At 41.6% G+C, this 25,904-nt stretch overlaps 1 protein-coding gene across 1 annotated transcript; it reads right to left on the bottom strand.

Moving 5' to 3' along the window:
- Positions 1–814: 814 nt before the first annotated feature.
- ALAS2 (5'-aminolevulinate synthase 2) lies at positions 815–24,942 on the bottom strand. Its single transcript, XM_090265042.1, has 10 exons — positions 24,865–24,942; positions 18,580–18,775; positions 17,805–17,927; positions 14,242–14,464; positions 13,507–13,691; positions 10,790–10,969; positions 7,777–7,941; positions 6,943–7,211; positions 5,507–5,669; positions 815–1,104 (listed from the first exon to the last, which is right to left on the bottom strand). The coding sequence occupies exons 2-10, from the start codon at positions 18,758–18,760 to the stop codon at positions 941–943; spliced, it is 1,653 nt and encodes a 550-aa protein (XP_090121168.1). The 5' UTR covers positions 18,761–18,775; positions 24,865–24,942; the 3' UTR covers positions 815–940.
- Between the last annotated feature and the right edge of the window lie 962 nt (positions 24,943–25,904).

The following is a 25,904-nucleotide window of genomic DNA, read 5'->3' as shown; positions in this document are numbered from 1 at the left end:
ATGCTCACCGTAAAGGGCTCTGATGAGTTGTAGGGGTGTCTTGCACTACTGAGGTTGGCTCAGCAAGGGAGGTGGGTGTGGTGTGACAGAAAGCCTTGGTGGGCTGTGTAGCCATAAGCCAGCATTTCCCAACTGGTATGTCTTAACAGTTGCCATAAATGGTTTATAAGGTGGAAAGGAATGGGTCTCTCAGCTCTAGAGTTGCCAGGCAGGGTCAAGAATTGCACAAGTGTCAGGAAAGATTGCCTCTTAGGCAAGTATTATCATTAGTTCACCCGAATATGCTATGCAGATGTTTTCTTTGTGCTGTGAACTGGTAAGGTTTGGAGCATTGCTTGCTATGGTCAAGATGCTCACCTTGTAAAGTGGAACTGGTAAGTCCTGTTCTATAAGGTATTGTGGGAACAAAAAAGGATAATAGGTTGAAGAGGGCATCAATTTCTCCTGCTGGAAAATAACATCCAAAGTTTTGGAGAACTACTCTCCTCCAGATAGTTTGGTTGGAACTGACTAGCCTGGTTTCAGGGACTACCCGAGGCCTAGGTTTCCAGGTCTACCAATTAAAATTAAGTCCCAAGATTTTTGTTGAAACCATTGGGTAAGAGCCATTTCAAATAAACCTGACATGTGTCTCAGCTCTTTGTTCAACTTTGTGGTTTTTGTTTGTCTTCCTTCTGGATTTAAGTTTTCCTGTCAGTAAAATGGGATGGTCAGATCAGCAAGTGATCTGTGGTTTCCTGATGACCCTGCAACTTGTCTTAGGGAGTCAGGTATAGTGCAGTTTATTCTCTGACCAACAGAGGGCTACAAGTGCTGCAGTTTGCTCTTTATTTGTTTTCAGGCTCAAGTCAGCTGGAGGCACACAACAAAGCAGAGTACAGGAAGAGGCTCAGCCCCAAGTGAAGTGCAGATGGGGTGGGGATCTAAGGCAGTTGGCTTCTCATGCATAGATGGTGACATACTGGGGCCCCATGTTCCCAAAGTAGGAGCGTTCCCACTCACTCATGAGTTCGAAGTGCACAGGACGGCGACAGAAATTGCAGGCAGTCATAGACACATCCTGTAGGGGCAGCCCCACCTCAGTCCAGGCTGCCAGCAGCTTTTCTGAAGGTAGTGGGGGGAGGGGAGGGAAAGAATTGGTTAGACTAGGTTTTCTTAATCCCTATGCCACAGTAAAGATGTACCATGATGTACCATTGAGATGTCTTGGAACCAGAGATAGCTTCTGGTTTGCTCCATTGTGTGTTATGAATGTTACTATTTGTGTATGGGTGCTGCGATGTATAAAAGATTGGGAAGCACCTATTTGACACAATTTATACCTGTATTGGCCTGGCCTGGACTACACCTTAAGTATAGGACATGCTCTGGCCCAAGAAACAAATCCATCTTCTTGGAAACTCCTAGCCAGGGGAGGAAAATGACACAGTAACTGCACAGTGTCACTGTTGTGACCTGGGAACCTGGAGTGGGGAGTGTCCTGGAAGGGATGGGAACTCAGGAGAGAACCCAATCCCACTGTCAGAAATGCCTCGCATGTGTGCCAGAGCTCTGTCATGGCTTTTAAAATGATCACTCCCTAGGTGATCTCATCCATTCTCATGGCTTTAAACACCGTCTTTATGAGGATGATTCTGAAATTTTCATCTCTGGTCCAGACCACTTTCCTGAATTCTAGACTTTCTAGATCTCCAATGTCAAATAGGCATCTCTAACTTAACACAAACACAACTGAGCTATTGATCCTCCATACCCTCCACCAAAGCCTACTGTACTTTCAGCCTTACCCATCTCAGTTGATGGCAATTCCAATTGCTCAGCCCCTAAATTTTAGAGCCATCATTTATTTTTCTCTTCCTTTTGCTACACATCCAATCTATCAGCAAATATCATTGGCTTCACCTTCAAAATCTGACCACTTCTCATCACTTCCAATGCTATCATCAAGTGTGAGCCACCATCATCTTTTACCAGGAATATTATAGTAGCTCCCTGTTGAATTCCCCTGCTTTCACTCTTTCTCCATTTTAGGCTATTCTCAACATAGAACTTGGAGCAATTCTGTTAAAACCTGAGACCAAAATCCTTCCAAGGGCCTTCAATACCCTACACAGTCTTGGCCCATATTGCCCTCAATTTTCTATCTCCCTTTTATTTACATCACTCCATCTACACTCATCTTATTGTTCCTCAAATACAAAAGGAATACTCCTGCGTTAGAGTCTTTGCTGTCTTAGGCCATTCCCTATGCCTGGGATGATCTTCCCTTAGATAACTGTCTAGCTAACTCCTTCACCTCTTTCGTATTTTACTCAAGTGTCATTTCAGTGATCTCTACCCTTAACACTCTATTTAATGCTACAACTCTCTTCCAGTTTAGCCCCCCCATTCACCCCATTAGCACTTCCTCCTATCCTGCTATATATTTTTTTCATAGTGCTTAGAACTACCATGCTATATACAACTGACACTTGAACAATGTGGGGGGTTAGTGGTACTGAACCCTGCACAATAAAAAGTCCTCATATAACATTTGACTCCCCCCAAACTTAATTACAGTCCTCATTAGCCACAGGAGATTGATTCCAGGATCTCCTGCAGACACCAAAATCTGTGGATGCTCAAGTCTACAGATTGGTGTAGAACAATGCATACAGTCAGCCCTCCACATCTACAGATGCCCAACCACGAATTAAAAATACTCTCTTTGATCTATGGTTCATTGAATCCACAGGTGTGAAACCTGGGGATATAGAGGACCAACTATATATTTTTAAACTTTATTTATTTATTTTTAGAGAGGGGTATGGAGTAGAGAAAGAAAGGGAGAGAAACATCAATGTGAGAAAGAAACATCGATTGGTTGTCTCTTGTATGACTCCCCAATTGGGACTGAACCTGCAACCTAGGTATGTGCCCTGACTGAAAATCAAACCAGCGACCTGCTTTGTGGGATGATGCCCAACCAACTGAACCACACTGGTCATGGCCCCACTATATTTATTGAAAAAAAATCTATGTATAACTGGACCTGCACTGTTCTAACTTGTGTTAAGGGTCAACTGTAATTTGCTTATTTTTTAAATGTTTTTTTTACTCTCTCCTTCAACTAGAATGTAAGCTCCAGAAGGATAGGGATTTTTTTTGTCTTTTGTTTACTATTAAATCCCCAGCACCTAGAACAGTGTCCAGCACATAGTGGGTACTCAGTAAATATTTGTTGAAATAATAAAAGGATGCCTGATTAAGTCAAGAAGATGAAAGAAAAGGAAGTAAGCCAGAGGAAGTGTTTGAGGGAGGGCATTCCAATTAGAAGGGGGCATTAATTATTAAAGTCCCAGAGGAAGAGAATAGAGCAAAATGAGGGAACTACAAGTCATTCAGTGTAGCTATAGAAATAAAATGAATGTGGGGGAAGAGATGAGGATATAGAGATCACTATGTTGAAGGCAATGAATACCATGCCAAGGAGTTTTGACTGTTCTATAGACCAGTAGTCTCCAGGGTTTGAACTATACATTCTATCAGTATAAACATTTTAGCATGTACTTCCAATCTATATATGTTTGTCTATACACTCTTTACATGTGTCATTATCAGTCTATATATTAAAGATCAATATCAGTAATGCTTAATTCCCAATTTTTAAGATAAAAAGTAAACATGAAATCCCAGGCATGCTGTGTAATTTCTAGGTCTTGTAAGTAATAAATCTGTATCTTAAAAGATTTCCAAGAAATTTCCTTACTCTATGGATCATTTTGCATACTTCCTTCACCTTGGAGACCACTACTCTAGACAATAAGGAAACATGAAGAGGTTTAAGCACAGGAGCTATATGGTCAGCTTTTTAGAAAAATCCCTCTGTGGTCAGTATGGAGAAGGGATTAGAAGGAAGCAAGAGAGAAGCAGAAAAATTAGGAAGAAATGTTGATAAGGATTTAAGAAGTATCAATGCAGAAAAGAGAACAGATTTGAGAGAGATTGTACAGAACATTTGCAAGATTTTAAGATGGTTTGGCTATAGGTTTAAAGGACTGGTAGAGTCATGGTGGATGCCACTCATATTTCTTTCTAGAAAAAGCCCAGCGTAAATGGACACTCAGTGAACTGAGGGTGCCTAGAGCTCTGTAACAGAAGCCCAGAGCAACTGAGAGGACTGAGGTAAAGCTCCAGAAGTCTGGATCATCAGCTTAGAGATGCAGTAGACCAAGTGGTTATGACCATGGTTCAAATCTAGTAGCTGTGTGACTTAGACCAGTTATATATTTTTAATGTCTCAATTTCCACATAAGTAAAATGGAAATGCTAATAATAACACCACCTCTACCCCATGAGGATTAGATGAGTTAATACAGGTAAAGTTTTTAGAATGGTACTTGGCATATGATAAATAATAAATGTTGACTAACATTATTTGATGTTTTTAATCAATGAATGAGTGAATGGCAACTACCTATCTTGTCTTCCTTGAACTCTCATACTGTCTATGCTCCAAACAGAATGACTGTTGCCAATGCATGTCCTCTGTTTTCCTATCTGCAGGCCCCTGCTGATGGAATACTCTTATTCTGGAATGTCCTTACACCATACCACATGCACTTCAAAGTGCTACACAAGGACTTCTTTGCCCACAAAGCCTCCCTAATTCTACCTTCCTGCCCTCTCTATCCATAAGTGAGCACTCTTTTCTCCAGCTCCCAGAGCACTGTAGCTAATCACACTGGACCAGTACCAGCCACGTCTATGCCTGTCTCCTCTGCTAAATCACTACCTACCTACATGTCTTTCAGCCAACAGACCTGGAATGAGCACCTTCTCTGTGCCAAGCCCTGTGCTTAAAAACTGCACTCTATAGGAATCCAGTGAGCTTTAGGTGAATTGACTAAACTGCCATCTTTCAGGATAAAAACAAAGCTATTCAGTCAGCACTATGAATCTCCCAATCCAGTCCCTGTTTTGTGTTGTCTTTATAGACTCATAGATTGACACTTCCTTCCCGGACTCCATTCCTACTATCCTACATTCCTGTAACCTGCTATTGTTCTTGATATATCCCAGACTGCTTCTTACCCTCTCCTCCTTGCCTTTCTTCATGTTCTTCCCTCTGCTAAGAATACCCCTCCACACCTTCTTTCTTCACTTGGTCCAGTATCACTTGTCTTGAAAGACTCAGCTCAGGTGTCATCTCCACTAGGAAGCCCATCTTGAATCCCAGATGTTGGCTTAGGCTTCTCCTCTATGCTCCCACAACTTTCACATGCACTATCTTTGTTGAACTTGCACCCCTTGAAGTCATTATGTCTGCTATGGCCTCCTCAACCAAACTGGAGCCCTACAAATCTAGGGACTATTTCTCATTCATGTATGACCCTAGTATAGAGTCAGGCACACATTAGAACTTTCAGAAATATATTTTTAAAGTGAATGGCATCCATTCTCTCAACTTCAAGTCCTGGGGCTGAAAAGAGGGAGAGTACTGTAGACAACAATGTTGAGAACTTACCCACAAAGTCTTCCATCATCTGAGGGCTGTGATGGGGGGAGGGTGCCAGGCGTAGCAGCTCCTCACCCCGGGGCACAGTTGGGTAGTTGATGGCCTGCACATAGATACTATGCTTGGAGAGCAGGAGATCACAGATCTTGCTATTCAGTGCTGCATCACCCACCTGGGCTCACGAGAAAATCTTGTCAGTACCTGCCACACTGGCCCCACTATTACTAGCTCCATCAAGTCAGTGGAGGAAACAAGATGAAGGAATAACATTGAATTTTTTGGGTAGATCAGGGGCTTAATCAGTAGCAGCTCCAGAATATTTATCAAGGAGTTGCTTAGAGGCAGCAATCAAATTTTAAGGAGCGGGGTGGAGATGGTGCTAGGGACCTTGTCTTGAAGGTGTTTGCAGAGCAAGTACACTAGTTTTACTTAGCTCATATGTTATTTTGGGGTGGTCATGATGGATAAGAGGACAAATCCCTTAAGCCCCCCCATTTGGGATACTACCACTGTGTTAATTAAAAAAACAACAACAGATATTTACAAAAGTAGTCTTTCAAGGGAATATTGGGTTGGTCAAGGAGCAATGACTTTTTTTCTCATCCATAAAATGGCCACATAAAATTAAAATTATCCTCCCTACACCCTTACTTACCAACACACACAAACAGCTGTTATTTAAGAAAGAAGTCACAATTCATTTTTAAAGCCAGTAAATACTCAAATGTAGTTGAGAATCCAAAATAGCTGCTAGTCTCATGGCTTTTGATTTTAGATGTTCTGACTTCAACTCTTATTAAGAATTACACTTCACACCGTGATCATACTATGCATATATACATACACATACACGTACATACGCACATGTACATATAATCATACAAAACTGAAATGAATCTCCATAAAATGATACCCTTACTATATGTGATATACTTCAACATTTCTTTGTTTTTTTTTTTTTTATAAGCAACTATATAGCCACTATACCATAGATGTGGTGAGTAAGCTAATGGCTATTCCTTAGTAAAATACAAGAATTTTCATCATGCATAGTTTACTGGCTCATTAAAAGGCAGTCTGTTTAAGAGGCTGGATGTTCAAGAAAGATTTGTTAATGCTAGTCATAACCTATTAAGATGATGTTATGACCCACAAATGGTCTTGATGCACAGTTTGAAAAACCCTGAATTATATGTACATCATGGGAACTCAATATTGTGAGGGTCAGGACAGTCTAATAAGGATGACATAACAGCTAATGCAAATAAATAAGTAAATAAATAGATAAATAAATAAATAAAGACCGGTTAATCCAGAATGGCTGATAATTTTTCAAAAATGGTTAACTCGAAAGCATCAACAGTAGCTGGTGTCAGTTTGCTGGGTGTGGGAAGGCTCCCAGAAGAGATAGGAGAGGAGGTCAATGGAAAGGGTGGGGCTCTCACCCGGATGGGTATGATGTGGCTGGGACAGGGGATAACAGGAAAGCCCCTGTCCATTAGTAGCTGGCGCATGTGCTTGACATTGCGCTGGTGGGCCCGCCTCAGGGCTTGGCCCTCCTCTCCCTTGAGTAGCCGCACAGATTCCAGAGCCCCAGATAGCACCATGGGAGGAAGCGAAGTGGTGAAGATGAAGCCAGCAGCATAGGAGCGTATCATGTCCACCAAGTCACGGGTGCTGGCAATGTAGCCACCCACACAGCCAAAGGCCTTGCCTGGAAACAGGGAGGAGGATATGGACAGATCTCATTATCAGTTCCCAGAAGAATAGGATTATGCCCCAGGTAACACAAGGAGGTGCACCAGAAGTTAGAGCTCCAGACTCCCTTCCCAGACCTCTGGTTCATGACAGGAGAATTATTATCAGCAAGAGCTGATAATTCTGCTGCTTCAAGATAGGACTTTCAAGGCTTGCCATATGCCATGACTAGATAGGCAGGAACTGGGTGGGGATCTGAAGCTGGTTAGGCCCAAAAGTGGAGCTAAAATGAAGCTTAGGGCTGGGGTGGGAAAGGAGATTAGAATTACAACTCTCTACTTACTGAGTAGAACCTGGCTATTTGGCCCAGCTCAGGGATCATGTTAAAAAAAACCCAGATTTTTTTTTCAGCAACTCTTTAGTGAGGAGGGAGTGGAAGAAGGGAGTCTAGGAATTCCACAGTGTGAAGCTGTGAACTATACTCAAATAGTTCCTGCAGCTTTGGGGAGGAGGTAGTAAAGGATCTTTCAGTGGCCTCCTTTCTGGATTGTATGTAAGGGAAGTTTAAGTCACTCACTCACCAAGAGTTCCAGAAATGATATCAATCTTGTGCATAATTCCATCACGTTCCCCAATGCCAGCGCCCCGGGAACCATACAGTCCTACAGCGTGAACCTCATCCACAAAGGTCAGAGCTCCATACTGGTGGGCCACATCACACAACTCTTCAAGGGGACAGATGGCACCTGAGAAAAGTCAAGGAATAGAGATAGGAGATCATAACCCTTCCCCACCTCCAGCTCCAGTGTGGAATTTGTTACCCACAACTACTTTGGGACTATTTCAAGTCTCTTTATATGTATTGACTACCTTCACCTCACTCCCACTGAAGCTTGCACTTTGTTCATTCTCTCGTTCTCTCATTCTCTTGTTCTCTCTCTCCCTCTCCTTCTCCCCCCCCTCTCTCTCTGTCCCTCTCTCTCTCCCCCAATTACTATCTCTCTCTGTGGGGGTGTGTTTTCCCAGGCTATGATCAAGGTTTGCTTCTCTTCCTATTTTTTGTCTATTTTCACTTCATTCTGACAATATATGTTCTCTTGTTTATGCCAATTTCCAGCCTCTCTGCTTCCTTTTCCTCCCTACAAGTCTGTATATTTCCATTAGGGTTGGCACTAGCCTATATGATAACTTTGTTTAAATAAATTGAAAAATATCACCTTTTGCTCCAGGTTAATGTAGTCCTGATTTCAGATCCCACTCACTCCCTTGGCCAGGTGCTGTTGGCAACCCTGCCAATATATTTATTCTTCACTGATCCTCCCCGTTTCTGGCTTTCTGGCTTTCTGTCACTATCTCTTTTTGTGGCCGTTTCCATCTTTGTTTCTGTACCTCTATTTTTTTCCGTCTCAGCCTTATTTTTCTCTCCTCCCTCCTATTCCTTCCTCTTTGTCTCTTCCACTGTCCTCCCTCCTTCGCTTTTTTCTCATTGTGTCCCTTTGTCTACCTCTCTGCTATCTCTCAGCTTCAGACTTCCTTTGTACCTTTGTGCCCCTTTCTGTGTTTCTTTGTGCCTCTGTCTGTGTCTTTTCTGTGTCTCTGTGGGAGTGTATTTCTTATCTTTGTCAATGTTGTTATTTGAGGGCACCTCTCCACCCACAGGTTTAGTCTCAATCTATTGAATGAAAGTGAATTAGAAGTGATCTGTAAGAACTCCATTTCCATACACATTACCATTTTTCCATGTTATTCTAGACACCTTCTATGCTTGTAGTTGTTTAGAATGTCTTCAAATGGCTGTGAATCCCATATGTACACTTTTTGGCTACTCTGCATATACATGAACCTACACCTTTTCCATTTCTGGGAACTACTAAGGTTCAGAGTTAGAATACAGAAGAAATTTTTTCAAGTGGAAACAGGGGCTCCAGGCCAGAATTAAAGAATGTGAGCAACTGGTGGTGACAACCACAGAAGGTGTAGCCCAAGACAAAGGGGACAGTATGATGGCTCAAGCATAATTAAATGGGAGAAATTCTGCCCTACGATTGACAGCATAGGCAGAGTTTCCATCAAAAAATAAGAAACCATTCTCTTACAAATGTAAGGAAACAGGATGGTCCTAACACAGTTTCTTCTAGAGAAACAACGAATTAGAGTAGTCTCAGTAGTAGAAAAACTATCATGGGATGGTTTTACTTTATTGCTAGTTGTAAAAATGTGAGAGTGGACACAACAATACATTTTTTTAAACAATATTTTTTATTCTTAGGGGAAGGGAGAAGAAAGAGAGGGAGAGAAACATCAATCTGTTTCTTCTTGCACTTGCCCCTTGATTGGGGGACCTGGCCTGCAACCCAGGCATGTGACCTGACTGGAAATTGAACCGTGACCTTTTGCTTTGTGGGATGATGCCCAACCAACTGAGCTATACCGGCCAGGGCATAAGTTCTTTACATATATTAATTCCTTTAATTCTCACAGCTACTCTATTATTATCACCTCCATTTTTCAAATAAGGCAACTGAGACACAGAACAATTTAGAAATTTGCTCAAGCTAAGTAAGTTGTCATGCTGTGATTTGAAAATGGATAGTCTTGTTCTATAGCCTGTGCATTACCATTACATGAAGCTAATGGCATGTATGTTGGCTAAATCAGGGGATACTATGGACTCTCTTTTGTTTCAGTTGGAAAAGTAACAAATTGAAATGAAGTGAGGACCTCTTCCCTTCAGTAAATCCAGCAGGTGAGATCTAAAACACATGATTTCTGCTCAAGAGGGGCAGCAATAGAATGATTTGGGAATTGCTTCAGTTGGGGTGGGGAGAAGAGGTAGGAGTGTAAAAATAATTTATTTCTACTTAGATCATAATAAATGGGATGACTTTCATCATCTCTAATTCTTACAACCAGATATTTTACCTTGGGGGAAACTGAGGTTCAAAGAGTTAAAGAGTTATCCAAGGTCATAGAGCCAGTAAGTACCAGAGGTAGGATTTGAACTCAGATCTGTCTGATGTAAAAACATGTTTTGACTCCAATGCTTCACACTGGACCTTGAAAAAATCCAAGTCAATAATTTGTGAAAGTTTCCATTGCAGAAACAAGACACTAAGATCATTGATTTGTATATCATTTATCATGGAAGGAGCCTTGTGTGAAGGAATTGGATTGTATGTCCTAGGGTGCAAATACTGACTTTGGCACCAATTTACTAAGTCACCAAAGATAAATTGGGAGCTGTCCCTGAACTTTAATTTTTTTTTCTTTTTTTCTTGAACTTTAATTTCTTAATCTTTAAGATCACTCTAATAGCTGCCTCTGTCTTTTGGCATTTACTGGCTGTGTGACCTTAGGCAAGTTACCTCATTTGTTTGTGTCTTATTTCCCTCATGTAAATGAATAGAAACAATAATAGCACCTACCCCATAGAATTGTGAAGACTCAGTAAATTAATATATATAAATATATATAAAATACTAATAATTTTGCTTTGCATGTAATTAGCACTCTGTAAATGTTTGCTGTTATCATTATCATCATGGTTTTTGTGAGACCAATGTTAGTGAACATATACTCATGAATATTACATACCATCCATGGAGTGAACAGTCTCGAAGGCCACAATTTTGGGTGTCTCAGGGTTGGACTTCTTTAGAAGTTTCTTCAGGTGGTCAGGGTCATTGTGCCTGAAGACAAACTTGGCTGCTCCACTGTTGCGGATACCTTGGATCATTGAAGCATGGTTGCCTGCATCTGAGTAAATCTCGCATCCTGAGGAACCAGATGTGTAGTTTGTAAGCTTCTGTCCCAGCATTCCCACTTCAGCCTCAGGACTGCCCTGACAGGGGTAGAGGGCCAACCCTTTCCTTCTTTTTTCCTGTTTCCTCCTCCTCTAGAAACTTTTGTAACACCTCTTGCTCCCTTGGAAAAAATCCCCTTTCCTGAAATTCTGAACCCTACACCTTTCCCTCTGGTCATTTCTAATCCTGGTCTGGCCTCTGACTCTCTTGGAGTAGAGGAAGTTTTAATAATTTCCCGAGAAGTTCTAGAGTTTCCTGAGAACAGAGCTGAGGTTCCTTTTATTATACACATAAGATCAAGCCTTAGAAAGGAGTTTATCCCAGAAATACTTGTTGACTTGTACTGATGCTAGATTCTTCTTGGTCCATATGAAATCCCACATTTTCCAGGCATCAATCCTCTGCTTACAGGGTGGATAATTATCAGACTTTCAGAGTTTGAATAATAAACTCATGGCACATGATAGCTGGAAGGACCATTAATGACCATGGAATCCAGCTCCTTTAATGTACAAGTGAGGAAGCTAAGATCCAGAGAGGGAAAAATCTTTCTCTAGGACCTGAGGAATGCAGGACTTTTTGCTAGGCAATACTGGAAGGACAGGTAAAGGTGGGAAATTGGTGGAGGGAGTTGAATCCTGGTCCTCCAAATTGCACTGACATCAAGGAACTGTGGCATTTTATTAGAGTAAGGTATCACTTCTACCTGAGGAAATCAGGCACGATTTCCTGGTGAACCTGCCATAAAGGACAAGTAGACTGGAAGTTTCTTAAGAGCAGAAACCACATCTTTTTATCTTTCTGTTTCTGTTACACAGTATAAGGCTAGGTACACAGTAGATGATAAGTATGCATTTCTTGAATAGTGGATGAATAAACATAACTGATTTACAAGTGAGTGATGAATATATAAATAAATATATTAATGAATGAAAGAGTGAGAAAAGTGGTATAAAGATGAGGCTTAAGAGGTAGGTAGAGGCCAGATTATTTGGGGCTTTAGAAACCATGATACAGAATTTGGAATTGGTCCTCAGGGCAATGGGGACCTATTAAATGGTTTTGGGCAGAGAGTAACAGAAATATGTTTGCATTTTAAAAATATCATTCTGTCTGATGTGAAGAATAGATTGCAGAAGGGCAAAGGTAAAATCAAGAAAATTAATTGGCCCAGGCTAAGATGGTTGCAGTGGAAATGAAAAGAAGTTGAATTGTAATGGTTGAGGAGGGGATTCATTGAAAATATTTCTAAGGATGTTTGATTTAGTTGGAGTTATGTGTGATCTCAGGAAGAGTTTCTAAGAAGCAGTGGTGATGTTTATAGTTTGCTGAAGAATCAGCAGGAAGTTAGGAAGTAGAGAGCAAGTATGGAGATTTCTCTCAAGCAGTTTGCCAGTTATAAGGAGGCGAGAGATAGGGCAGTAGCTAGAGTATAATGAGGGAAAATGTTTTTTGTGAGATGCAAAAGACTTCAAAATGTTTAAAGAAAGGGAGAAGATGAAGATATAGGAGGGAGAGAGGGAACTTAACAGATCAAAGTTCTTGAGGAGGTGGAGGGGAATGGGACAAAGAGCACCAGCAGCAGGATTTGTCAACAAGGAAAAGGGCACCTCTTCCACTGTCTCAGGAGAGAAGCAACAAGGAGAGGACATGTGGAGATTCTCATGCGGGTGAGGTGGAGGTGTAGGAGGGCTGAGGAGAATGAATATTGGCAAAGCTGCCCTGGAGACTTAAGAGAAGTGACCATAGAAACAGGATTGCAAGTGAGCGTAGAGGAGCTGCTATGAGTTGGGGACCATAAATTGTTAGTGACTCCCATCTGAGCAATTATATCAGCCCAGGATTGATAGAGAAGGTGAAGAGTGATATTCATCCAGGGTTGGGGCTGTGATGGGAGGATGACAGGTATATGAGTTAATATTATTGGCTAGAGAGTGGGAGAATGGGAAGGTGGGATCCTGATAAGATCCAGTGTACAAGGGAAGGGATTGGCTTTAGGTATAAGGAGAGATGCACCTTCAAATTGTAAAAGGAAAGAATGGAAGATTAGGTGAACAATTATACAAGTTTGTAGGTTTGGTGGCTATAAGTTAAAGGCTGGTGACTTCTGTTTTCTATGTGATATATGATGTTAGGTTATTTGCTAGGAGTGAAGGGGGAGGTAGTCACAGGTTTTAGAAGAGAGAAGAAAGTTTTAATAAGTGGATTTGGAGACATAAAAGGACTGTTTATAAAGAGCAGTTGAGTTGGGGGGTGACAAGTGTATTGTGTTGCTCTTGTGAAGTTGGGCAACATTTCTTAGTAGTGGTTTTTAGTCTATGTGTGGAAGAGGAGAAAGGAGAGGGATTTAGTCACCTAGTGAGTGTTGAGGATATGCAAGGTGGGTAAGAAAGAATGGCAATGGGAGCAAGTGGACTCAGAATAGAGGGAAGGAGTGATGAAGACAGTGAGACTATATGCTGTAGTGCAGGATACCAGCCCTGAACAAAGCTTAGGCCTTAGGCTTACCTGGCAGGATCTTGGCCAAGGTGAAGAGAGTAGAGTCATTGGCCACAAAGCAGGAAGAGAAGAGCAGGGCTGAATCCTTCTGGTGCAGCTCAGCCAGCTCCTGCTCCAGTTCCACATGAAACTTACTGGTGCCTGAGATGTTGCGGGTACCACCAGCTCCAGCTCCATGACGCTGCAGAGTCTCCCTAGTCAGGAAAAAAGAAGGGAGACAAGGACAAGAGGAAACCCTTGTCAGACACTGAGGAACTGAGTAGGTTTCTCTTCCTTGATTGAGTCAGTGTTGACTTAGTGGTCCTGTGTGAGCTGTGTCCTAAGTGGCCAAGTAGAGGGCCGAATGGGGATGGTGGAGGAGCATGAACCCTCCTTCTTAGGCTGAAGGAACTCAGGGATGGAGGGAGAAGCCAGGTTGAGCTCAAGCAGCTTGGAAGACTTTCTAGAGAAGGTCACACACTGTCTCTGGCAATACTGACTCTGCAGCCAGAGTGAGAGCTCATGGACAGCTTGTTCTCTTATCCAAATTGTCCATAGCACTGGACATCCAAGAGTTTAGAAAACATGGTTTGTTGATTGATTTAGTTCATATCTGAGGATTAAGTATGCTGGAGGACCTTGTACAACAGGGGTGGTGGGTGTAACCCAGGTTTCCACTTCCAGCTCTGCTTTTTCCTTCCATGTGTGGCTTTGGCTCTTCTCTGGATTGTCCCCACAGCTCATGGCCCAGACCCTACTACTTACTGTGTGGCTTGCAAGATCCGAGGGTGCCTGCTCATGCCTAGATAGTCATTACTGCACCAGACAGACACATCCTTTGTGGACACAGATGCTTCAGGGAAGTGTTGGGCAAAGGGGTATGCGTCAGCCCAGCGGTTCACAGTCTTGAACACACGGTAGGTATGGTCCTGCTTCTTCTCCATGATCTTGTCCCTGAAAAATTGCTCATAACCAAACACATGGTTTCCTGCAGAAACAGAGATTGGGATGAAAAGAATTCATTTAAAATCACTGCCTGGCTAGTCTATATTTTATTCATGCTATTTTTTGCCTTCTCTAATTTTCTTTACATTTATTCATTTGTTTGATCAGTCATTAACTTGCTGGGCCATATTAACTCTCCACTGCTTCATTCAACCATTTCTTTACTTACTCATTCATTCAGTAATTAATTTATTCATACATTTACTTACGCTTTCTACCCCTGGCATGGACTCATCTCTTTTCCTGAGGTTAGTGTAGAAACCTACTTACTGGAATCACTACTTCCAGTTTTGGTGGAAGGAGTATTGACAAATCTAGTTCCAAGTAACTACTCTACCACTTCCTACTTGTGTGACCTTGAATAAGTCACGAATTTTCTCTCTTAGTTTTAATTTCCTCATCTGTAGAATGAGGCTAATGACAACTTCTTGCAGAACAGAATGTAATATATCCAAACTAATATCTGGCACATGTTAGTATTACTATGAATAAAGTAATAGTTGTGGTGGTAATAATAATAATAACAACTTATATTTGATCATATTATTATAGCCAACATTTAATGACTGTGTATTACATGTAATGCTCTTGTCTTGTGCACTTTATACCTATTATTTATTTCTCACAACAACCCTATGTGGAATGTTCTATTAGTATCCTCACATAGAGAGGTTAGGTAACTTTTTTTTGAAGTTAGGTAAATTGACCAAGGTCATACAGAAAATAAGTGGTCTATAAGTAAGTAACCTGGAGTCCACTGCTTTAAACACTACCACTACAAAAATGGGGCAACCCTATTTTCAGAATAAATTGAAATAACATATGCCAAAGGCTGGTTAAACTCTAGAACTCTATACATGAGACAGAAGACATGATTGTTGCTGATGGTAATTTATGAGGTAGGGGTGTACACTGGTAACATTTTTGCTGCAGGGATGTTAGGAAATATGTATTAAAACTTTTTAAAATGCAGAGACTGACATAGCTAAAGAAACTTTGTAGCATATTTAACAGAAAAATTATTGATACCCAGAATTTATTTTTTATAAATTGAAAGACTACTATGAAAAAAACTTTCAACCCAGGAGAAAAGTAGGCAAAGAATATAAACAGAGAATTTAATAAGTGTAGAAAAATATGCTTAATCTAATTGCACAAACATATTTTCACCTATCAAACTGATAAAGATTTAAAAGTTTGATAATATCACATGCTGGAGGGGTGTGAGAATATGGATACTTTCTCTCATAACTGGTACATCACTTTAGAGGGATAATTGGCAATATTTACTAATATTGAAAATGTACACACCCTTACACCCCGAGAATTTCCACCTTTTAGTGTCTATCCTAGAGAAACACCTACCTATGTGCACGAGGAGGTACAGTCAGTGATGATTGTTGCACCACTGTTTGTAATAGTAAAAATTGGAAGCAACCCAATAGAAGAGTAGATAAATTATCTCAAGTATATTCACAATAGGTCTTATTATATTTATTATATTTGGATATATTTGTATGTATGTAACACCAGCAAACAATATAAATTGGAAGAACACACACAAACACTAGAAAAAATAACCTGAAATATAAGTGCTTGATTAGCTGAATGATGTTGCATTCATGCTATAGAACAAACTTCAACCCTTAATAATTATTATGCAGCTCTATGTTTAGAGACATGGAATGATGTCCATGAGACATGGTTAAGTGAACAAAACAAAATAACAAACTTGAGTAGAATAAGATCACATTCCTAATAAAAATGTGTGTGGATGAGAATGTAGGTGTGTGTGTGTGTGTGTGTGTGTGTGTGTGTGTGTTTAGTCATAGAAAAATATCTAGAAGAAAACATAACAAAAATAATGGTGGATAGTGGAACTCTGATTTTAAATTTCTCTCTTTATACTTTCCTTTAACGGATGGAAAATATTTTACAGTGAATACTATTCCTTTTATATTAGGGAAATAAAATAAATTCCATTATGTAAATGATTATAAACACATAGAAAAGAGGGAAAAGGCTCTATATGAAGGATGAGAGTTTCTGAAGGAAGCATGAAGAATACTAGGAATAAACTTAATATTTAATGAGGCCTCATATGAAACTAGAAACATGCCCATAGATGTAATTTTATTTCCTCCTCATGATAACCTGTTGAAGCAGGTATTAAAATCTCACTGAAGGGAAGTGAATTACTTGCCAAAGCACATAAATCCTGCAAGTGCCAGCTTAAAATTTAAATTCAGACTCCCTTTGGTTTCAAAGTGCTTCCTTGCCATTTTCTCTACTGTATCAGAAACCCTTTCAGCACTCCTTCCATATTTCTACCTCCTTTATTTCCTCCTCAACACATTCACCAGCTATGTGTCAGGTGAATCAGGTAGGTATCAGGTATGTGACCTTCTCTGAAATTTGCTCTGGCTCCTAGCTGGTTGAGGCAGCTGGGCAGGTCTGGCAGTGAGTGTGGGATTCATTGGCCATGAAGGTGTGTGTGTGTGTGTGTGTGTGTGTGTAGGAGCAAAGAAAGCATGTATTGTCTTTTTTAACTCAAAACAACATATAATTTTTTGAGTTTATGAAGTAGATAAACTTTCTACAGAAAGAAAAAAAAGTTCTGCAAAGTGAGCACCTATTCATCTCCCCAAGGGGAGACTCCTGTGTCAGGAAATCTTTCATAAGGTGAATCACACTTCTCTCCACTAGAACTTTTCCTTGGGTAAGGTAACTGGGGTAGTCACCCTGGGTCTTGCATGTGGGAGGTAGATGCAAGGCAGTGTGTGTATCTTACTCTTTTTTTCTGAATGTCATTAAAATTCAATTTTGAAATTTTTACCTTTAATGATATCCCAAAAGGGTCTATGAAGGATGTCAGGAATGTGATCATCTCTCAAGTGTAATTATCTTGAGTGATCTGCACCATTTGAGTTGACTTGGGACTCCATATCCTTGTATAGTATATACCAGGTTCTAATACTTACTCTTCCATACAAATCCAGATGGTCATAGACTGGTATTGCTTAAATGTGGGATCTCATCCTGTTGAGATACATTTAGCCACTTTGGAGAGAAGAGGAAGAACTCTAGAGGCTCAGTTTAGATAATGGCTAAAAGTTACAGGGCATATATATATATATATATATATGTGGATTGGGAAGAGTGTGTTTCAGTGCCCAGTGTAAGCTATTGCCTAGCATGATTCCTCTGGAAAAACTAGACTCCCCATCATGGGATGCGTACTAACTGTCCTTAGATTAGCCTAGCTCAGGAGGATAGTGTAGTGAGTTCTAGTGTTAGGAGTTGAGATGGAACTTGACTCCAACCTGTCTTGAAATTCTTCACATCCTCCTGGACTTCTGGGGCCGCCTTCTGCACAATCTTGCTCTTCCCATCCTGGAGTTCTGAGAGCATGAAGGGACAGTGGCTCTTGGCCCAAGATGGAGATTCTATGAAAAGGTAAGAGAGTAAATGGTAGTGTATTTCTAACCATAATTTCAGTTTAATAATTATTACTGAAACCTACTGTATCCCAAAGTGCCATCTTAGGCTATGGTAGAGACACAGAGATAGATGAGCCTGGTGCCTGTGCTAGGGGAGCTCCTAAATTGATAGGAATGGCACACACTAAAGACACATTATGAACAGTGCTAGGGTGGGAGAGAGGACTCAGGCTATGGAAGTCTAGAACAGGTAGGACACATGACCCAGAATTGGAATTGGACTGACTGCATGTCTAGGCAAGCTTTGCAGAGGAGATGATGTCCAAGTTAAGTGTCTAATGAGAAATATGTGATACTCTGGTAAAGAGTATGGAAGAGGATCATTTGACAGGAGCAAAGGCACAGAAGGTTGAGATAATAGGCAATTTTAAGTAATTTCATAATGACTGGAGTATATAGAGTATTAGGGGCATGAGAGTGAGACTCTTTAGAGATACTGGCAGAAGTCAGATCCCAGATGTATCTTTAGGCCATCTCATTCTACCTTAATACTTTTTACATAAACCCTACCAATTATTAGGCAATGATGAAAGTATGACTTGGAATCTGGTCTCTAGGACTAAGACATTTTCCACTTTTTCCAGTAGCCCCTTCTTACCTCCTCCAGCCTTGGTTGCCTTAAGGTGGATTTGAGAACAGGTTGGTCCTTGGGTGGCCAGGATGGGACAGCATCCAGTACCAAAAAGGAACTGGTGAGTCTTAATCACCTTGTTCAGGAGGCCTGAGGGGCTGCGGGCAAGCACTGGGCAGCACTGTAGCAACATAGCTGCTGCCACCATCTTGAGCCCGAAGTCCTGCAGAAGATGTGGAAGAGGTGAGATCCTATCATGAAGACCTGGCCCAAAGCCAAGGGTCATTCCTGTGTTTGATCCTTTGCCTTTAGTTTCTCACCTAATGCTTGCCCTTATTGTCCTTTCAGGGTAATAACTTTCCCAAAGTTAAAATGTACCAATAGGGCAACAGAGAGGAAGAGGAGGCTGACTGTTAAACAAAGATATGAAGGAAAGAGTTCAGGTCAGAAAGCATGAATTCCGAGGCAGAGAATCACTGAAGTGTGATTATGTGTGGCAGGATGGGAATTGATAACCCACTAAACCTTTAAATCAACACTTAAGGCCAAGAATATTTTAAAGAACATTGGCCTCAGCCAAGTGGAGATTCAACCTGATAATGAACACAGATATGGTTGTATGGTTAGTATGTGGGGCAGAGATTGTGTGCCCTGAAATTGGGAAAGGACAAGAAGGTATTTAAAGACCAGCGTTTCTGAGCCCCAGCTCAGAGTTTTTCCTGAGCAGGCCCAGGCAGAGAGGGAGAAGAAATGTGAGGTCACAGATACCAGCTTAAGTATATTCAGGGAATAGGATAAAAGAGCAGGCTCTAGGTCCTACAGACCATATTCCCCAAGACTGGAATTTTGCTGTTCTTGGACATGCTTTTGTATTTTGGAAAAGCACACAGAGAGAGGTAAAAGCAATAGCCAAGGGGTCTGGGAAACAAGTCTGTGGGAGAATGAAAGAGGTGGAGGCTAACACAGAGGAGAGAAAGGGGACAGAGTGAAGATCGTAAAAAAGGAAACCAACGTCACTCCAATAAATTCAATAAATAATAAGTAAGCAAACGAACAAAAAACCCAAATACACATAGTAGGTGTTCAATAAGTATTTGTTGAACTTGAAAGTAAATTAATGAATGAATGTGGATTCAAATTGAGAAAAGAGAGTAGGGGAAGAGTTAGAAAAAAAAACTAGGACAGATAAAAGAAGGAAAGTGAGAGAGAACAAAGGTAGAGTGGTAATAGTGGAGTTAGAAGTACAGAAATTGTGGGAAACAGATTAAAGCCAGAGGGGAAAGGGACAGGGTAAAGATAAGAACAAGGAGAGAAGGACTGCTCCAGAAAAATAGAGGGCAAAAAGATGATGGGAAATACAGGATAGGGAAAGAGACTGAGCTGAGAAAAACAGAATAGAGAGAGAATAGGAGGGAGGGAGGGAGAGAAGGAGGAGAGATATTAGTGAGAAAGAAGAGGTAGAGGCAGAGACAGAAGGACACAAAGGGAAATGAGGACAAGTCAAGGAGTGTAGAGAAATATACAAAGGGAACTTCTAGCCAAGATGGAGGCATAGACAGACATGCTGCATCTCCCTCCACAACTAAGAAGGAATACAACTACCTCAAAACTAGAAACAACCAGAAGTTCCAGAAAATCAAACTACATGGAAGTCCAGAAAATATATAAAGAAGAAATACTCATCCAGACAGGAGCGACAGCTCTACCTAAGACACAGAGGCAAACACACACAGGAGACTTCCAGCCAAGATGGAGGCTTAGACTGACATGCGCCATCTCCCTTCACAACTAAGAAGGAGTACAACTACCGCAAAACCAGAAATAACCAGAAGTTCCTGAAAATAAATGGAAGTCCAATGTATGAAATTATAAAGAAGTGGAGCTCATCCGGATGGGTAGGAGGGGTGAAGTTGGGGCAGAAAGGTCAAGCTGTGCTGGTGGTGGCAGCAGTGGCAATGGTGGTGGGACGGCGGTAAGCACAGACACCCATATTTAAGGGGAGGTGAGGAAGCACCCGGGGAGCACCTCCGGCTGCAGACCAGACCCATCAGCTTGTGATTCCAATGCTGGGGAAGGCAGACCCCCCATTGCCTTGGACTGTGAGGCACGGAGAGGGTGGGGATGGAGGAGGAGACTCCCAGTCTCTCAGCAGAGAGTGAATGGCAGGAATCCATCTTGGACCCCCACCCCCACAGAAAATGCCACAGCATGGTAAGAGGGGTTGCCCGGTTGTGATGAGTGCATGGGGCTCTACCCCCTATAGCGTAGGAGGTGTGACAACCCCGCCCAGGAAGCAAAGGTAAACACAAAACTGTCAGGAACATACAGATCATGGTAGAGTGGGAAAAGAATTATAGGTATGGGGAACATTATGGGGGGAGGTTAGCAGGGAAGGGGAAGGGGGTTAAGGGAGGGAGATGGTACAGGAATTAAGAAGCATAGTAGGAGGGAATGGAGTAGACAGGAAGATTTTGAGAAGAACTATATGCACAACCAATGGACATGGACTAAGGGGGGGCGACAACTGGAGGGAGGGGGGTCACTGGGTGGAGGGGAACAAAGGGAAAAGAAATCGGGACAACTGTAACATCATAATCAGTAAAGCATATTAAAAAAAAGAAAAATGCAAAGACTCAGAAAGCTGAGAACAGGAATGGAGAGAGTCTAGCAGGGGCAAAATGTCAGTCAGGTACAAATATAAAGGAGAAAAGCGCCCAGAGATTGTGGTAGTAGGGGAGAGCAACAAAGAGGAGTTAGGGAAAGAGGAGCTCTGCCCTGATGAAGGAGATGAGACAGACTGAGTGACAGAAAGGAGCAGAGACAAGGTCAAATGATAGAGACAAAGAGGTAACCAAGGTGGGTTAGGGGTTGGTATGAAGGAGGGCTGAGAGATACACAGAAAAACAGCTAGAAAGACCAGGAGGTAGGAACAGATTAAAAGACAAAGGGAAACTGGATACCCAGCATCAGTGGATCAAGAGACAAGATATGGAACCGGCCAATAGGAGAGATATGAAGGAATGTGGGAAGACTAAGGCCCTGGCACTGCCAGGACAGTTACTGAGTAGAATATAATCGCACTAGAGGATCCTTATATTGAGAGGGACAAGTGAAGAGAAGGAGCTCATGGCCCTGTTCTCATATTGCAATCTCCTTCACCTCTTACAGAGCAACACCCCTCCCTTCCTGATCTCACAAAGCAAGCATGCTCCCCCTAACTCACAAAGCAATCTCTCCCCTCTTTTACAACCCAAAGCATCCTCCCTCCAACTCTCACAGGCTGTCATAGGAGCAAAAGTTAGTATGTGGGGTAGAGATTGTGGGCCCTGGATTTGGGAAAGCAAAAGAGGATATTTAAAGAACTAAATGAAACATCATATTAAGCCTTTAAAGACAGTGTCTGCCACATAGTTTTCAATAAATGCTAGCTTTTCTTAATTCAATTCCAGCTCCCCAACTTCCTGTTGGACATTCTTGAAAAGTCACTTCCCCACTCTGGGTCTCAGTTTTCATCAGCTGTCAAATGTAAGGTATTCATGCCTACCTCATATGGTAGGTAATGAATTGGATCCATTGCCTACCTTGTATCTGGAGATATGAGTTTTCCTTTCCCTGCCTGCCTGCAAAGGTTAAAGCCCTTGAGGCTGGGCCTGCAGACCACAGATAAAACTCCCAGAGTTTATCGCCACTGGAGTCTGACCACTCCCCAGATGAGACCAGGGTGTGAGAGAGAAAAGGAGCTCCTTTCCAGAATCATGTTTGAGCATCTGGCTGGGGCTGACTCTGGTTATTGGTGGTGAGGAGGGGTGGATAACCCAGGGAGAGGCAGGCAAAAACAGATGGCTAGGTTCCAGGCTCCTAGAAACTCCTTTCTCTGACATTAACACTGACAGTTATGACAACAACAAGAAAGTCCCAAAGATTGGAAGCAAAGTCAAGTCCTACTTTGGGATGATGGGGGATTAAGGTCTCCTCCCATCTCCTTGTATAAAAATGGAAAAAGTATGATATACTCATTATCTCTAAGGGGTTTTGGCCATGTTGTTCTCACAGACCTAGAAAAACATAGACTATTTCTTGGAACTTGTTGAACTATCATGTTCTTTCAAGCTTCAGTTCCAGTTCCTCTGTTCTGATACTCCTTTCCTGGAATTTGTCCTGCCTCACTCTGCCTGTCAATTTTTGTGACCCATAACCTTGGGTTCTCTTTGCATTCTATCCCATTGGAGTGAGGAAAATGAAATAAAAGGAAAATTTTAGCAATTTAGGGTATTAAGAACACAGCCTCTGGAGCAAGACTATTTTGTTTTGAATCCTGGTTCTACCACTCACTGGTTCTGGGACCTTTGAAAAGTGACATCTCTGCTCTGTGTCTTATAACTGTAAAATGTAGATAAAAACAAGGATGTTCTACTTCACAGGAATGTTGTGAAGATTCAATAAGATAATCTATATAAAATATATAGAAGAGTGCCTATCCCATAACAAATACTGAAAAAGTGTTAGCTATTATTTTTATTTTCTGCATTTCCTATGTAGTGAAAGTAAAGGTACAGCCAAGGGAATTTACATCATGAATACACCAGACCAGGTCTGGAAAGTTAATTCTTGTCTTAATCCTGATTCTTGTCCTTATCCTGTTATAATTTACTATGTGAACTTGGGCCCTGTACATTTCATCCCTGGGCCTCAATTCCTCCACAGACATTGGACTAGAGAACTTCATAGATTTCATCAGATTCTAATAGTTAGACACTGAGTACTCACTGTTGGAAAAGCATCACATGCATTGACTTATTTAATCCTTGTGACAACACTGTGGGGTAGTCACTAATATCAACTTTATTTCAAAGATGAGGAAACTGAGGCTCAAAAAAATTAAATAACCTGTCCAGTTCACAGAGCTAGTAAGTAGAACCTAGGCAATCTGGTTACAGAGCTACTAACTTAACTACTGTGGACCTGTGATTCAAATATTACTACATATGTTCTTGATCAAGAGCCCAACTCCAGAGGTTAATGACCTCTGCTGCATTATCAGGTCCCTTTCTAGGATTTACCAAAGGAACAGATTTCTAACTGAAGTAGAATTTCAGGCACTGGTAAACATTCATTCATCCATTCATTCATTCCACTACTTATACACCCATTGTGTGGCAGTCCTTGCCAGAGTTCTTAAAACAATGCTTTTGTTCAAAGAGATGATGGTAAAATTTTGGGTCAAATAACTAGAAGGTTTTCCCTGCACCTTGAAATCCTCTCTCATGTCAGCAGCCAATCTATAATCCCAGATATCAGAAGGCCAACCACAACTCTACTCCAACAGAGAGCCAGAAACCACTAATTGCAGCATTTCTTGACCGCCCCACCCCACTATGGCCTGCTTTGTAAGAATCAGGCCTGAAGTAGATGTGGTCACTTCATTTCAGGAGTTTGAAAGCATCAGGTTTTACTTGCCTTCATAGCACCCTCTCTCCATCAAGGAAGAATCATGGAGAATGTTAGATAACTGGAAGCAGAAAATCAGAAGTTCTTAGGAACAGAAAAATTTAGAAAACCACAAAATCAAAATTAAAAGAGGCTGTGGAAATCATAGACCAAGCTCCCTTTTCAGAGTGTCTCAAAAGGAATTAGGGTGAGAATACAAATCTGTTTTCAGCATAGGGCCCTTTCAGTGACACAACATTCCTCTTTCACCTTTTCCCCTTAATCCTGCTAATTATTCATCTCTCAATTCCTTCATATCTCTTCCTATACAATTCATTACTCCCAATCTCCACATTCCCTCTGTTTTCTCTTCCTACTTCTGCACACATACCCCCCCCCAAGTCTCTGACTCATTGATCTCCGCTGTCAGCCAAGCAGAGTTAAGGACTCGAAGTGAGGGGGGAATGGAGACTTGCTAGAAGTATCAAGACTTCTTTCCAGGAGACAGAGGAGAGGAAGAGAGAGAGAGAAAGACAGAGACTGAGAGATATAGAAAGAAGCAAGAGATGGAACGAGAGAGAGAGAGAGAGAGAGAGGAGAGAGAGAGAGAATACAGAGAGAACTTAGATGAAGGAAAAATAAGAGAAAGCTGGTATGTCATGTCACACAGAGTGACCTGACAAAGGAGAGGAAACAAGGGGAAAAAGACAAAGGAAAGCTGAAAACAGGGAAAAGAAGGAAAATACATAGGGGGAAAAGAAAGAAAATGACAGAGACAGATTCTAAGCAACAAAGTCAGATTTAGCCAGGCCAGAGTTGGCATGTACAGCCTTGAGGTGGGCAGGCAGACCAGGAAGAGGGCACCAGGCTGAAAGTGACTCTTACCTGTTGCCCTGCACTGAGGACGAACGAACAACGGGGTGGGTGCTATGGGTCAGGACCTGGCATTTATCCCTTCCTCCTTGGTTTAGCTCCACCCACCCCGCCTACTGCTGGCCTGGCTCTGCATTGGGCCCAAAGGTATCTTAGGCCCTTGTTAGAGATAAAACTCAATATAGTCCCCTCTCACCTCCCCCCTCACCCAGCATTGGCTCTCCCCTCTTGATTTTCTTTCCCTTTTCCCTCTGGAAAAGTACAATGAACTTACTGGGCTTCAGAATCAGGCCATTCAAATATAGCTAAGGCACCTTAAACAAGATTACCTCTCTGGCCTCAGTTTCCCCAACTATAAAAGGTGGGCGGTAAAACTCAGAAGCAACTATAGCACAGGTGGAAAGGGCTCCCTCTAGCAGTCAGCTTGCCATAGGTGACATCTAAGTCCTTGTAACAATTCAATAGCATCATGTACAGAAAACATTAAGCACAGTGCCTGATCCAAAGAAATAGGAGCAACTAAAAACTAGAATCCAGAAGTGAAGAATCTTGAGGCCAGGACTACAAAGCCAGTCTGAGAGCATATATTCGGAGCCTGCTAGCATTGAAGTTTATCCCACATAGTTGGATTTCTAGAAAGCCCCTTCAGAGTGTGATAAGGGCCACAAAATAGGAAATTATGGAAGGGTTCATGGTAGAGGTTGGAAATTGGAATGGTCACATGCATGGCAATGGGAATGATTTAGAGTGAGAACACAGTGCTGCCTGGAGAAGATGAAGGCAATTCTCCAGAAAAAAACTTTCCTTTAGAATGCAATGTAGAAGCGTTGATGGGAGTGACTGAGAGCTTACATTGTGGAATAGCTTGCCACTGGGGAACTCCAGGAGTAGTGCTGGCCCCTGTCTTTTCCATGGGTCAAATTTCTTCTCTGCCATCACTCATGTCATTAGACAGAATGGAATAGGAGAGCAAGAAATTATGGAGTCTTTTTCTATGATTAGTGATAAGAATCCTATCCTATACTTCAGAAAAAGGGAGCAGAGAATTATTA

Source organism: Furipterus horrens, unplaced genomic scaffold (assembly GCF_987537825.1).
Source record: "Furipterus horrens unplaced genomic scaffold, mFurHor1.1.pri manual_scaffold_17, whole genome shotgun sequence".
Classification (NCBI taxonomy): Eukaryota; Metazoa; Chordata; class Mammalia; order Chiroptera; family Furipteridae; genus Furipterus; species Furipterus horrens.
Note: the sequence above shows the minus strand (reverse complement) of the source record. Positions and strands in the feature narration are given on the sequence as shown.